Here is a 15,814-nt window from a genome sequence, read left to right on the forward strand (position 1 = left end):
CAGGCTTTCCTGTTAATAATTTAAATATTTAAATAATTTAAATATTCTACAAATTTTAAACAGAGCTACAAATATTCAACATATTTTGCCGATCAATTCTAGTTTAAGGATTGTTTCCTCCCAAGCTGTTTTATCATGCAGTAAGATTTGTACTGATTGACAATAAAACCAAGCAACATATTCCATGTACATTGCCCCGGAAGAACAGGTTTCTTTCCAATAAATATAAATTCAATATAACATTTTCTTTTATATTTGAAGGGGAATTGTTTTAGCCCATTTTCCTAGCAAGAAGAATCACAAACAAATGTAGCTGACAGAGCTTAGATGAAATCAGAGTGGTTAAGTCAATGTGCTGGAAACCAGGAGATGGTGAGTTCTAGTCCCATCTTAGGCATGAAAGCCAGCTGGGTGACTTTGGGCCAGTCGTGCTCTCTCAGCCCTACTCACCTCACAGGGTGGTGGTTGTGGGGAAAACAGGAGGAGGAAGGAGTACTAGGTATGTTCGCTGCCTTGAGTTATTTATAAAAATAATAAAGGCGGAATAGAAAACAAACAAACAAGTAAATATAATTTTTCTGAAATTCTAATGGGACTCCTATTCAATCTATTGCCACCAATGGTTTACCTAATTAAAATCAATTTACAGAATCCAGTTCTGTAGCATGATCACATGAAAAAGTGACACTTGGCAGAATTTGCCATTTTATACAACCTCTAAGAGCACAGAAATTTACAAAAGCTTTGGATTAGACCAGCCTTTGTCAACTTTTTGACCCTGGAAGAACCCATGGAATATTCTTCAAGCCACAGGGAACCTCTGTACACTCAAGCTCAAATACAGGCCAGAAGTTACAAAATTATTAGATTCATTTCATGGGTAGGCCTATATATATCCATTAACAGTGTTCTTAAACTAAAAATAAAGAATGAACCTTACCTCTTTAACGTGAAGTTGCCCGAATTTGAAATAATTTTTTAAATAAATCGTGATCTCTCAGGGAACCCCTAGGGACCTCTTGTGGAACCCCAGGGTTCCACAGAACCCTGGTTGAGAAACCCTGAATTAGATTATGGTTCATGTGAAGCTTCTAATTCTTACTGGACTATTCATTCACAACTCTACTGATTCTTAGGGCACCATACCTGCCCCACTTTCTCAAAATTACTCATTCCTTGATGTGGAGCTTTCTTGAAAAATATACACAGACAGTCAATTTGGAACACATCCTCACTGAGTGGTACTTGTGGATTTAGCAAATGGAAAGGCAAGAAAGGAAATCCTTTACATCAGTCTCCCCACCCTTATGATCTCCAGGTATCTTGTTCATATGGAAATTGCAAAATATATATTAGAGTTATAATCTAGCATATATCAGGTATCAGGATTTACTTAAGAATGCTCGAAATAAAGAATGCTCTTTTCATTACTTCTCATCCTACTGAGGGATGTGGGGGGCTATCCTACATTTATATATTTATTTCCTCTCTTTAACATTTGTCTCCTGGGCCAGTTGTGGAGGTAGTGTAACATCTCAAAACTTCTTGTCTCAGAGTAAGTTGTCCTACACATAAAAGCAGATGCACTTGACCTAGGCTGCTATTCTTGGTGATTATCTTGCACTTCCAAATTTCATAGGCTAACCCTGAGAAAACATATTTTTGAATACAATATTTAAAGTTGGGATATTTTTTTGCTTCATATTGTCTAAAGCAGATATATAACTTTGTACACCCTATAAAGTTTTTCAGTTCTTTACTAATAAAGGAATATTGAGCAGGTAAAGTTGAAACAGAGATAAGAATACTCCAGTAAGTTTCCATCTTACTGTAATTTATCATCAATTTATCAATGCTTAGGTTACCTTGGTGACAAATTGAATCTTTTAGCTAACAAAACTGAGGCTGATATTATCCTGATAAGTAATAACTGGGCATAAATTTTTGAAATGGGAAACTGGGATAAGGCTCAGTTTCTTGAAGAAATTTTATAAAATAGTTTTTTCATAATACTAATTGATAGAAATTTTAATGTATTGGTTTTCTACTGGGATAATGAATACAAATAGGCTGAAATAATAAGGTACTGAAATATATGTTATTATGTAAAAGAAAATACCCCAGTCTATTTTTACTGTGCTATACATCCGGGTAAAATTTTAAAAAGTGTCAATCTTTAGTTTCCCATTATTATAAAGATGAGTTCAGGAATTATTTCCATCTCCCTTTTTATATTAATATATGACAGCATGGTCAAATTCTCAACAGATAAACAGACAGCTATGAAATGTAAATCTAACCTTTCATCAAAGTAATTTTTGACAAGAATTCATGGAAAAGCACATCTATCACATTTTAGATTATATTAAAGTACACCTGGAGTAGATGAAGACAAGATGATGGGGATCATTACGCCATCCATTACTCCAAAATCTAAAGGGGCCCTATATAATTGCCTCCTCCCATTCCCCCACCCCCAAAACAGTAAGCCTGTGATGTAAGTTGGGCAGAGTGAGAGCAACCGGCTCAAAGCCACCCTGTGAGCTTTCCTTGGTCCTAGTCTAGCACCCTAACCACTACACCAAACTGGCCCTGACAATTTCAATGGCATTTTTGGACATGTTCGGCTGCCAGAGATCAAGCATATGATAGTCATGGGCAGAGAAATGGAATGTGTGAATCCATTCACTGAAAGTTATCGCTTACTGCTGAAAATTTCTGATGTTAAGCGCGCACGCACACACACAGACGTACAGAGTTACATGTGGAGGCTCTTAATTGAAATCCATTAAAGAGAAATGACTATAAACATCAAAGGCAGTTCCATAGCAGATTTCACAGATGTGCTTCAAATAATGTTTATGAAAAACTCAAAACATGAATAACACACACACACACAAATATAAACATATATTCATTTTTTTTAGTTTTTAAACACACCCACACACCCACAGACACAAGAATTTTCCTACAAATAGCAAATGTGACCACCTAAAGACCTAATCGGCATTTTAAGTTAGTGTTTTTTCAGAAATACATGAAAGACGAAGATAGTGAATGGTCAGTTGTAGCCTGGAGCAACCTTCTACAGAATAATTGCTTGCCAGAAACAATTACAGTTAATAGATCATGGAATGAATGCCACTTCACATTAGAACCTCCAGGGGGTGCTAGTAATAAACACATTTCCTGTCATGAATGCTTATAACTTCATGGGGTGCCGTGCTGTTGTTTTTGGATGTAATTTCAAAAAGGACAAGAGAGGAAAGCAGCTACACTAAACCCCCTTTCTCTCCTCTCATTATTATAAACAACCCATAGAAAAAGCAATTATTACTTGACCAGATGCTTTATCAGGATGTGCAACATCTCCCGGTTTTTCTCTGGCAATTTGTGGACAAGCGCATGGACTGCTTCCACTCTGTAATTTTGGTCATCAGACTCTATTAAAAAGATAGTAGTAGTAAGAATTACCAAGTGACTTCTCCTGTGCTAGAAGCTTTCAAACAGAAGCTGGAGGTTCACCTGTCCAGTGGATCCCACACTGAGCAGGCCATTGGAAAAGGTGATCTCGAAGATCTCTTCCAACTCTATGAATCTATGCCAATGACTGCCACTGCAATCGTCACCACTACATCACATGCTACTTACTGTCAGGAACAAAAATGGACCATGTCTTTAAAATGTTCTTTAAAGCAGTGTTTTTCAACCTTGGCGAGTTTAAGACGGGTGGACTTCAATTCTGCTGGCTGGGGAATTCTGGGAGTTGAAGTCCACCCATCTTAAACTCACCAAGGTTGAGAAACACTGCTTTAAACAAATAGGAACTGACAAAGTACAGCTTTGTACACCAGACTTCTAAAAACTACTATTCATGAGGCCCTCCACAAATAGAAAGTTACAAAATGCACACTGAAGCTTTAAAATAAAAATGGATAAAATAATAATATATCAAAAGCTACCAGCAGGAATGAGATAAAAGCAGAAATGATTAGCAAATGGGACACATGGATGCAAATGCAGAATTCACCTCCCACTTCCCACACACTTTCAAGCCAAGTTTTAACCTCCTATTAAAGTTAGATTCCTGCTATATTCAGTCCCTTTCCTCTAAGTGGCTTCCCATATAAACGCTGTGTTAGGCTAGTGATAGGGGCAGCATCCTAATTCCATGGCCATCCTGATACCTGCAAGAGACCTTACTAAGAAAATCACCTCACATATGGAATATTGCTTCTTTAGAGAAATGAGCCTTTAATGGCCCTTTCCCCTTAAAGTAAGAATAAAAACCCAAGGACATAAGAGAAATACTGGAAGGCCTGCTAAATTGTTCATTGCTTGGCCCTTAGGAAAACTGAAATATGGAAGAATCAAACATTAATCTGCCTGTTTATATTCTCTATCAACAGAGAGTACACTAAATAAGAAATCAGTTCTCTCTATAGATTTAGGTTGCTGTGACTTAAATTGGTAAATACGTGAGTTTGCCCCAGTCCCAGGATTATCACCTATTCTTTTCACTTACTAACAGCAACGATGAAATCCTTGTGCAACTTGAAGGTCATGAGTGGCTCTGCAAGACACCTGAGCAAAACATTGGTGAAAGAAAGAGGCTGAATATAGTATTTTGAGGAAATTTACTTTTAATTCCAAAGCAGACACTTGCTTTAGTTCCATTCTAAACTAGCATGGCTGTGAGTTAAGGATACTACTACTCAAGTCTTAAATAGCTGCACAGCTGGAAAGAGAGACGATAAAGTTTCCTGCCATGCCCTATTGCAGCCTTCTTCAAGCTGGTGACCTCAAGTTGAATTGGACTACAGCTTTGCTCCTTCTCAGCTGTATGATCTTTAGAGGAGGAAGGATGCCCTATTGAAGCATGGGAGGTAAAATTTTGTCACTAAATCAGTCACACTTCCCAAAGGTAAAGACCTTCTCGTATCAAGCTTGCTTCCTTGATTACATGTAATTTTCTTGGCTGCAGCACAGAAGTGATTTGTTACTGCCTTTTTGGGGGGATGCTTTGTTTAGCTTACAGACCTGGGACTTCCTAGTGATCTCTCATCCAGTCCTAAATGGATCTGACTATGCTTTGCTTGTTTTGAGATCAACCAAGGTTAGCTAGGAGGGATTTCATAGTGATCTCTCATTCAGGTCCTAAATGGATCTGACTATGCTTTGCTTGTTTTGAGACCAACCAAGGTTAGCTAGGTGCTGCAACAGGCTATCTTCTATCATTCCATTAAATTACAGGAGCAAGAAGGAAGCTTACTTAGATCCCAAAGAAATCATGGCATTCCTAACTAAATTCAGTCTGCCACTTTAATTTATTTTTGATAAACCTTTTCAATTTTTTTCCTTGATTAGGATTGTTCTTCTAAGAATGTTATTTTAAATTAAAGGGAAGCACTTTATAGTCAAACCCTTGGCCGATCCTATCCAAAACATTACTCCAATCAGCAGTTATTCCAAAAGACTGTAGAAGTAACTTTGATAGCTGTGCAACCTGAAATCCTTTTAAAGTCAGCCTTCTCTAATAGTCCCTCTGAATGTCTGCTCTCTCAACACCTCTCCAGCACATTCACAGTCAAAATTGATAGGAATTCTACACCCCAATATTTGGAGGGCTCACTTAAGTGAAATCAACATTAGGTTGTCTAGAATGCAAAACAATACATTTAAAACTAATCTAATCTGCTTTCTGAATAAATATGTACCTTCACTTTTTCATTCCTTGCCAATGCAACTGCCTGAATTACTGGATTTATTAAACGAATTAGAGAAATTGCACTTGCTTGTTTTTATGTGATTCTAATGGCCAATTAGTGAACCATGCTGTGCGGTTTTGATCAACTAAATTAACTAGTTAAAGAAATTTATTGCTTAGTGCTGTAAGCATTAGATAACAACTTACAAAAGCTCCATTCAAAATGGAATGATTTAAAGTGCACAGTCAATAAGACAAATAACTATTTATATCAATGGTTACCAACATTGCACTATGCTCTCCACATTACAGCAGAGTTTGAAGGGTATAAGAGATCAGAATCCACATGGCTTATGCTTACCTGAGGTAGTTCTTTAGCCCACTTGTTATAGTTTTATTGTCCCAAATTTCCAAATCAATGTCCATATCAGGAGGAGATTTAGGAGCTATTAAAGACAAAGAGAAGCTGCATGATTCCATTTCCCAGTGGAATTTTAGACACCACTACTAGGAGTGTGTTCACTTGAAACCATGAACAAGTTCTACACAGTGAAATATTGAGGACAGGTGGGTAAAAATAAACTCAACATAAATGGCAGCTTCTTATATAGCTGGGAACAAGTAGTGTAATTGACAAGCTATATGCGATTCTATTCCAATACATGCTAACTACTGGTATATGTTACTTGTTGAAACTATTTCTATACTGTTCTTCCTTCAAAAGAATGGAAAATGAAGCCATAGTATCTGGGATATAACACAATGGGACAACATCTCACCAACAGATGGTTGTTAAGAGTGTTCATCAGAAACTTTCTTGGGACTGTGAAGATCTAAGCAATATCTGCAGTTTGATCAAAGTGATCTGACCATGATAAAGAATAAGTGGTGATGTCCTCCACATCTAGACCATGTCCCATCTCTGCTGAAGTGAATGCCAGATCAATATACTGTCTTTCATGAGAGTGGGCCAAGATAACTTGGGACATGCCAACGGACTGTTTCTAACCTTGGCATGAAATTGAAGACCCCAGCACAAGAAGCCCAGTGACAAGGTCAAGGAGCTCTGTGAGGGTTGGTGCCAGACATCAGGGCAGATTGTACACCAGCAGCAGGTCCAGTCTGATTCACCTACTTCCAGGACAATGATACCAACTACTGCTAAGGAATCAATAGTAGACTGTGGTAGTTCTTCCTCCCTGCCCTTGGTATGAGTGACATAGTGACATGAATGCTCACGAATATTCATGAGTGACATGAATGTTCATGAGTGACATAGACAACAGGGATAGAAATCCCCTTTTTTACAGTGTTAGAACTCAAGGTCATCCACTGAAACCAGATGCAGAGAGATACTGAACTCACTCATGAGAAAAACTAGTTAAACTGGAATTTGCTGCCAGCAGTTACAATGAATGGCCATCAATTTAAAGCCTTTAAAAGAGGATGCGACAAGTTCATGGAAGATCAGGCTATCAATGGCTATTAACAGCATTGGTGTTTTTTTTACTTTCTGAATCGTAGGCAGAATGCCTTAAATACTGGTTACCGGGAAGCAAGAGTGAAAGGGGCTCTTGCTCCCCCAGCCCAGCTTCCCATATCCATCCAGTTGGCCACTGCATGATTCAGAATGCTGGACCAGATGAGCTACAGCCTAACCCAGCAGGACTTTTTATGTTCCTTCTCTCTTGCCAAGCTACAATTGCTGGCAGTGCCACTAGCAATTCATTCATTCTCTGCCAGTGTTTGATTAACTTACATAAATACCAAAATGTTCCAGCATTTCAAAAGATTAAAAATCTGTGCTGGGTAATAAATAGGATTACCGGGTAACTGTCATTTTTATTTGAAGTTTATGGCAGCATCTTAGAAGTTACAGTTTTGCTGTAATACATCTGGCTGCTAACAAGAGAAATTTAATTACTCATAGTTTCTTGAGTTACATTACTTTATATGTCTTGGAGAACATGGTCATGAATGAATGAATGAATGAATGAACTAATAAACGCTGTCATGTAGCTTCCAAAAACTATCTCAAAAATGTTTCTCAAAAACTGTGGACCAAAATAACAACCAAAATAGGAATTTTGCCACCAGAAATGGTAACATGTACTAACTGGAGTACAATCTTTCCAACCTAATCTAGAAAGAACTGGTTAATATAATGCATAATGCAATTTTAAAAGATAGAGTACTATGTATGAATTATTTTACAACCAATTTTGATGACTTTCCAAAATAGATTTAAAAGGAATAACATAAAAGAGTTCCAAGCTGACTCATGTAGTTAAAATCTGAGGTTCTCTTCCATATACTATAGTTTGAGAAGGGCTGTTTTATATGATATGACTGTTCTGTTTTGCATAATGATGAAGCAGTTCCTTTAATTGTAAATGTTGTAGATAAAGAACACTGTTCTTGGTTGATAGGATCTCATAATGTTCTTATATTTTAGCTTAACATTACAAATCTTCTTATATACACTCTCAAAGTATATTATTGTGTGCTTTTTCTGCTGTTTTTATTGATGTTTCATTAGGATAATGCTGAAATCAAATTGAAAATAAAAGACAGATACAAGAAGTAGGAAACAATATTTTAAGGTTTCAGCATGTATGATTAATGCAATGACTCCATCCTACCAAATCAATACCTTCATTTGCAAATATACTGCTATCATTTAGCAATTGGGGAGTTTAATTTATCAACCAGGTATTTCTCATTTGATTCCAAGACAGCCATTATTTATTTCAGCCAGTTTCCTTGGGTGCAAATGGATACACAAAGAAAGGACTTTAATTTTTTTCTTCACATTTTTTAGTTCTTACAACTAATGTTTTGGCAGCATTGTGCTCCTTACGTTTTCACATGTAAATGGGAAATGGTAGTGAGCAATCAGGATGCATATATGGAAGAGGTAATATTTAAACAGTAAAAAAAGGTTAGATAGGGTTTTCCCCACTGAATTTCTTCTTTCACAGGAGCATGTCCAATAAGTAGGGCTACTGGATAAGTACAAGCTTATCCAGTTTGTATATTAAATTAGATTTTGGCTGAACACACAATAAAACACTGAAGTACAATATGCAAGTTGCACATCTCAATATCCTTACAGAATATGGTATTCATCAGCTTCTGCACTTTGGAGTTCACACCCCCTATTCGGTACAATCCCAAGATTGTGATACCTTCAAAGATAAATTAGAAAACAACACGGTTAGACTTTCTCCGTTATGAATGCTTCAAAATCACTTATTTAGTCTTCTCAAAACATCTGCCTTGTTATTTTGCCACTGCATGGTTATTGCATGAGGAGAATACATTGTCACCTCATTTACTAATTTGTATGGCCTGAGTATGTTTGTGAGGCACATTTCCCTCCCACATTCACAGATAAGCCCCATTGCTCTTTACAATCTGGTCATATGGCAAAAGAGCCCCAGATTAGAATAGGAATGAGAACAGCAGTGAAGTGTGGTGGTTTCAAGTTCTCAGTTGATCAGAATTCACTGAGTGATTTGGGGTCAATCATTCTTTGAACTCAATCTACCTCTCAGAGTTATCACTGGGATAAAATCAGCACAGGAAAAAGAGGAACAGAAAGAAAAATGAGAAGGAGAAAGACATGACCAAATACTTTCTGAAATTGTACATTCCTACATCTGGCATTCAGGAAAATCTCCATCATGTAGGTTATTTTCACCTCCAATGGCCCAACCGCAGCCAACTGCTGAGGTTCAATGTTGCCTTATTTTTCTGATACAGAACCAAGCTACTACAATACTGAAGAGGGACTTCCACAAGTGTGAACAATACAACGATTTGCCCCTCTCATTGACCAAGACAAAGGGCACATTTGAGGAAAAAGCCAGTAACAATTAACAATTTCACAGGTGTTGCTGTCAACTCAAAAAACTGCAGTCTCTCTCACAGGTATTTGAAACAATCCATTTGCACAAGTGTACCCTTTTTATATATCAATGAATGAATGAATGAATGAATGAATGAATGAATGAATCAATCAATCAATCAATCAATAAAGTACCATAATGGTAGCCCACTGGGGGCAAACTGAATTATGTCCCATCAGGTCTGGCAGAAGGGGTATGTTGTGGGTCATGTCTGTTAAGGGGTTATATCTGGTGGGACCCAGGAGATGAGCCTTTTCTGTCATGGCACCCACCCTGTGGAACACCATTCCCCCAAGGTGAGACTGGCCCCACCCTTGGTAACCTTCTGGAAGCCCCTCAAAACATAGCTGTGTCAGCAGGCTTGGGGATCTCAGGGAAATGGAGAACTGGTGAGATGGCTACATTGCATATAACATCAAAGATACTCTCTTCTAGTCTTTTTTTAATAATATTGATGTTTTTTATTATGGAATAATGTCTGTTTCTTTATTATGGTCTCTTCTTTATTGTACACAACAAAGTCATGTTCATGAGATGGACAGCTATATAAATGTGATGAATGAATAAATAAAAAATAAATAAGTCAGTGTAGTGACCCAGAAATGTACAGGCAAGGTTTAATGGTTTGAAAAACCAGTCTCGTGTAGCACTGCGGAGTTACGTATTTTGTGTCTTCTTGGAATCATGTTTAAATTAGTCAACCAAGGTATGTTGAGATGACTGAAGAGACCAAGAGGCACAGAGAGGGTGGCTGGTGATGACATCCCTGATGGCCAAGGGCCCAAACGTTTAGATTAGTTTTGGGTTTTATTGAGTGAGCCCTTAATAAAAAGCAGCCTAATGTTTTTGAGAGAGGGGGTTGTAGAGATGAAATGCAAGGTACTCATTGCTTTTATTAAAACCCCTCCAGAATAAAAAATTATAGGGGACTGCAGAGTCTTGTTTAGAAGTTTCCCACCTGCCAAATTAAAAAAAGCAGGTGGTTGGTACGTTAATATCCTAGGGTACAATTAGTATTTTGTAATAAGCCACACCCACAAGTTCAGACACTTTGAGAATAGTCAAGTCTGCAATCCCCATTAAGGCAGCCTTCTTCTTCAAATTGAGAACTTGTTCTCAAAGTTTTAAATATGCTCACTAGTCCCCAAAGGGTAAGGACCTCTTATCTTGAGTAATTTAACTGCAGTTTTAATTAATTAGTTATATAATTGTCTGGTTTAATTGAAATGGTTTTATTTATATCGACAAGTCAGCACTTTAGTACATACCTCTTGTTTCTACAGCATGAATGCATTTTCTTACAAAATTAAAACCGGCTTCATTTAGGAACGCTATCAAAAGAAAGGACACAAAATAAAATGCCATTATTCATCAAGCAAACTAGAAAGCCAAACTCATTGCTATCAAAATCACTGCAGTATTGGTGAGGCTTGTATAATAAGATGGGAGATGGGCGGTGAATACATTTATAAATAAAATAAATAAAATAATAATGGTTGGATATCAAGTGACTTTTCTTTTACTGAAAACAATCAGCATCAAAGAAAAAGCATTCATTATGATCATTATACTTTATACTTCATCATGCTATATAAAGCCTTAACTTCATGCTATATAATCATGCTATATAAAGCCTTAACTTTAAAATGGCAGCTAACCATATCACTGTGGACAACTAAATCATCTCAGCAGATGGTAGCCCCTGGTGTACCCCCAGGGCAAAGCTGGGTAGACCACATTAGTACTTAGTTGGGAGACCAGCAGGGAGAACCAAGGTTGTTGGCTAAACAGGAAACCATTCCCATGCTGTACCAAGAAAACAACAGGACATGTTTGTGATGTCACCACTAGTTGAGTTCAACTAGAAGGAAACCAGCTGACATTTAGACCACCATTGATACAATTTACAACAATTTGTCTTCTTCTGTTTTGCTCCTGAAGTGTGAAAGGAAACCAATTAAATAGAAAATATTTTAAGAAAAGCTAAAAAGCCTCTTTATATGTTGCAATAAATTTAACTGGCAGAGCACCCTAACACAGTGTTTTTCAGCCTCAGCAACTTCAAGCTGTGTGGACTTCAATTCCCAGAATTCCCCAGCCAGCATGCTGGGAAATTCTGGGAGTTGAAGTTCATATATCTTAAAGTTGCTGAGGTTGAGAAATACTGATCTAATAGAACAGAGCCTTTTAGTAATGGCTTCCCAATTTCTGGGTATACAAGTGATGTCATTTTAGAAACTAGACCAAATCAAAACATTTAACTTCAATCCATTATGTATTTATTGTTGCTTTTAAAAATCCCAATTCCAACTTGAAGCCCTAGTGTTCAATTGCTAAGGGGGCAATGTGGTTTTAACTGGGTATTAACTAGAGTAGAATAGGCTATACTATTATGTTGTATAACTTTTCTTCTGTATTTGAAAGGAACTTTATGTCCACCATCTTGGAAAGGAAAACTGACCTTTCAGGTTTCAATTAGGCATCAATTAATTAAACATTTTGAATTACGAGCAATAATCAGAAGCAGGAGAGCTACAAGGCAAGAGGGAAGGGGCAAGTCTGGAAAATAAAATGAAATAACGTGTAAGTGCAGGGGATCCTGATATCCACTTCTAGCTTCCCTTGCACAATGCAGAGAGAGGTGCACTGAAGGCCCATAAAAATGAATGACTAATGTAGAGAAATTTAAAGCTTAGCAATGGGCCTGAAACATTTAACTTTCTTAAAATCATGCCCACTACGTTTACTCTTTAAAACTTATCCATCTATATTGAGGAGTAAGTGAAGAAGGAAGACAGCAGTGCTTGATAAACTAAGTGTTCTATTTTAAAATCCAAGAAATAAACCCAAACCATTCAAGAGAAAATGTTGGGAGCAGAGAATGATGTCATGATAAACTAATTAGAAAAGATGAAATGTCAGACTAAACTGTACTTGACATCCATTCACAGGGGGAAACAAAACGGTCTATTACCAACTCTTGAAAAGGAAAACAGCATTTGCTAACATTTCCTGGCATCTTCAGTGAGTAGATTTATTTCTGTAAGGTAGACTTCATAGATATTTTAAAAGCCTTCTTTTGGCTTGTTTTGCTAACTAGCTGAATTAAGGAAAACAAAAACAATGCTTCTAGCAGAAAAGGAAGAGCCACAAGTAGCAACACAGTAATATTTGCTTCCCATAATACATACACACCATCTTTCAACGTTTTGCCTATTAAAAAGTATTTAAAAATGCTATGAAGGCATGCTTATTGTTTAAAAAGTGATCAAAGCATTCAACTTGCCATTTATATGAACATTATTATCAGAAGTTTCAGATTCTGAATCAGTCCCTCCTCTGGGAGGAGATGGGCGGTGGCAAAATTTGATGAATAAATAAAATAAATTTCCAGATAATCAGTGACTTTTACTCTCTCTCAGTCATTTGTGGTTATTATCTAGCTTACAGAAAAATCTTTCATCTAATTAAAGTAACCTTAAATTTGATAAATACAAGAATTTATTAACAGCTGATCAATTAAATCTGCATATTTAATCAAATAAAGTTCTTACATTCTTCTGTTTTTGGAATACGGATGTTAACGTCAAGCATCACCTAAGTGGGGATGACTTTGTTTAAATTACTTTAGTGTGACTTGGTATTAATCACAGTTTAGGCCCTAACCCGTGAGTGTGGCCCACCAACACAACCAACCATAAGAGACTACTGCTCTCAGTTCTAGCCCATATTTTAACATGTTTCTAAGGAGAATTTCACAAGGGATTTCCTGGAAAACTTTGGTGAGTATGAGATAGAGTAGTCAATATCTAATCTTTATATACATATCTTTATTTTTATTTTTATATATATATAAATATAAATATAAATAACCAGGGTACCTGAGGGACTGCGTCATCCCCATTACATCTACCCATCCCACCCGATCATGCAGAGAGGGCATGTTATGGATCCCGTCTGTAAGAGAATTCCATTTGGTGGGTTCCAGGAGGTGTGCCTTCTCTGCAGTGGCACCCATCCTTTGGAACATTCTTCCCCTAGAGATAAGGCAGATTCCATCTCTTGGGGCTTTTCGTAAACAACTAAAAACTTGGCTTTGCCATCTCACTTTGGGCGGGAGGGGAAGTAATCACTCATGGAGATGGTGAGTGCCCTAAATGGCCTCTTAGATGTATGTGAGCAATTTTCCAACTAGACTTGGCATCTGGATTTCATATTGTATTTATTTGTATATTATATTTGTATTTATATTCTTATGGTATTTTAATGTTTTATCCTAGTTGTAAACTGCCCAGAGTCCCCCCTTTGGGGGGAGATAGGTGGTGGCAAAATTTGATAAATAAATAAAATAAATAAATAAAAATAAATCAAGTAAATGAAATGAGCTATTTGCATGAAAGCTTTCCCCAAACTTGCAGAGGGGAAAAACTGGAAACTTTTGCCAAGTTTTAAGCTGGAGGGGCAAAAATATGTGAATAGTTGAGGAATAAGGCTTATCTTACACACGGACAATGAAAAAACAAGCCATGCCTTATTTTCTCATCCTCTGAATGTTTCTTTCAGCAGACATCTAATTATCAACCGCTCACAAACTGAGGTCTTGTTGGTTGAGAAAATTTGGGTTTTTCCTCTCATGGGAACAAAAAGTGGGTGGAATATTATTTAAGGGAAAACATTTAAATGAAAAGAAAGACTTCTGCTCTTTCAAATTCTGTCCCAACCTGCTTTCAAGGAGAAGAAACTATTTTGCTAAAAAAAACAAACGAAACAGGAGACTGGAAAAACCTTGTGTGATACATATGACATACCCCATTGCAGCCTTTCTCAATTTTCTGACCCTGGAGGAACCCTTGAAATACTTTTTCAGGCCTTGGGGAACCCCTGCACATTCAGGCTCAAATATAGGCCAGAAGTTACAAAATTATTATATTCGTTTCATGGGTAGACCTGTATATATTAACAGGGTTCTTAAACTAAAAATAAAGAATGAACCTTACCTCTTTAATGTTAAGTTGCCTGAATTTGAAATAATTTTTTTAATAAATTGTGATCTCCCAGGGAACCCCCAGTGACCTCTTGCAGAACCCTAGAATTCCATGGAACCCTGGTTGAGAAACCCTGTTCCATAGGTTTGATTGTTCCCAAAAATACAAATAAAATATTTTTCCTGCATAGTTAGAAAGCCCCAATACAGTAACATTTTGCTTGTGAATTCTTTTTCAAAAAGCCTGAAAAATATTATTACACAGTTTTGTCAACATTTTAGCCATAAAATAAGTTACTTTGCGGGTTCTAAACTTAGTTTATTTTTGACTTAGCTTAATAGGTAAATACAGCTGATGGTAACAGCAAACCATGGTTAGAAACACTCAGCTTAATGAGATTGTAGCCTAAGGGTATTTCACTAATAAGCAAGCCGCATTATTAAATACATGTAAAGTAGCAAACAAATGCCTATACTGAAACATTTTATTAAAAGAGGAGTGGCAGAGGAGGATAGTATTAGAAGAAAATGGGGAAAAATCAGGAAATTTTAACAGCTGTAAAAAAACTAGACACATGTAATAATTTTATACAATTAAAAATCAACTTACTTTCTTCTTTCTTGCTAATAATAGCTGGTAAAGTATAAATCTGAAAAAGAACAAATTTGTATTATCTTATAATGTAATTTCTTAAAACTCAGATGAGGCTATTTCATTTTTCTGGATGTAACCTAGCTGAGAAAAACAGATAGAAATACTTTTGAGTAAATTCGGAGTATATCCTGAGTATCTCAGAAGTTTTCAGTTTTTTCCCCCAATTCTACATTTCTTTTTCAGAATAAGCAGTCTGAATTAGAATTAGATATCCCTCTTTTTATGATAAATAAGATTTTAGAGTCCCTTTCATATATTAGAACATTTAGAACATAAATGTGAACTACGATCCAAGAAGTATTTTCATGAGAACAGCTTCTCTTTATTTATTATTTATTGACTGGATTTCCATCCATCCAAGTAGTATGATCAAAGCAGCTTCAGAAAATACAACACAACACACCATTAAATAATAATAAAAACATGACATTAACATTAAAACACACCATTAACATTAAATAAAAAGAAAAACACACCATTAACATTAACATATATGCCAGTCCACTACATGGACCTCCTAACTTATGGGTGTGCCTTGTTATGCCCATGTTACGCTT

At 36.6% G+C, this 15,814-nt stretch overlaps 1 protein-coding gene across 2 annotated transcripts in view; it reads right to left on the bottom strand.

The window, feature by feature from the left end:
* Positions 1-15,814, bottom strand: part of ARHGAP42 (Rho GTPase activating protein 42) — a 136,673-nt gene that overhangs the window by 11,891 nt on the left and 108,968 nt on the right. For both annotated transcript variants that reach the window (XM_063305865.1, XM_063305864.1), the window contains exons 12-17: positions 15,213-15,252; positions 10,887-10,949; positions 8,821-8,895; positions 6,069-6,153; positions 4,526-4,584; positions 3,338-3,443 (exon numbers count right to left, since the gene is read on the bottom strand). In XM_063305865.1, coding sequence (XP_063161935.1) covers positions 3,338-3,443; positions 4,526-4,584; positions 6,069-6,153; positions 8,821-8,895; positions 10,887-10,949; positions 15,213-15,252 — 428 coding nt within the window. The remainder of the gene's footprint in view (positions 1-3,337; positions 3,444-4,525; positions 4,585-6,068; positions 6,154-8,820; positions 8,896-10,886; positions 10,950-15,212; positions 15,253-15,814) is intronic.

This window comes from Candoia aspera, chromosome 5, assembly GCF_035149785.1.
Source record: "Candoia aspera isolate rCanAsp1 chromosome 5, rCanAsp1.hap2, whole genome shotgun sequence".
In the NCBI taxonomy this organism is placed as follows: Eukaryota; Metazoa; Chordata; class Lepidosauria; order Squamata; family Boidae; genus Candoia; species Candoia aspera.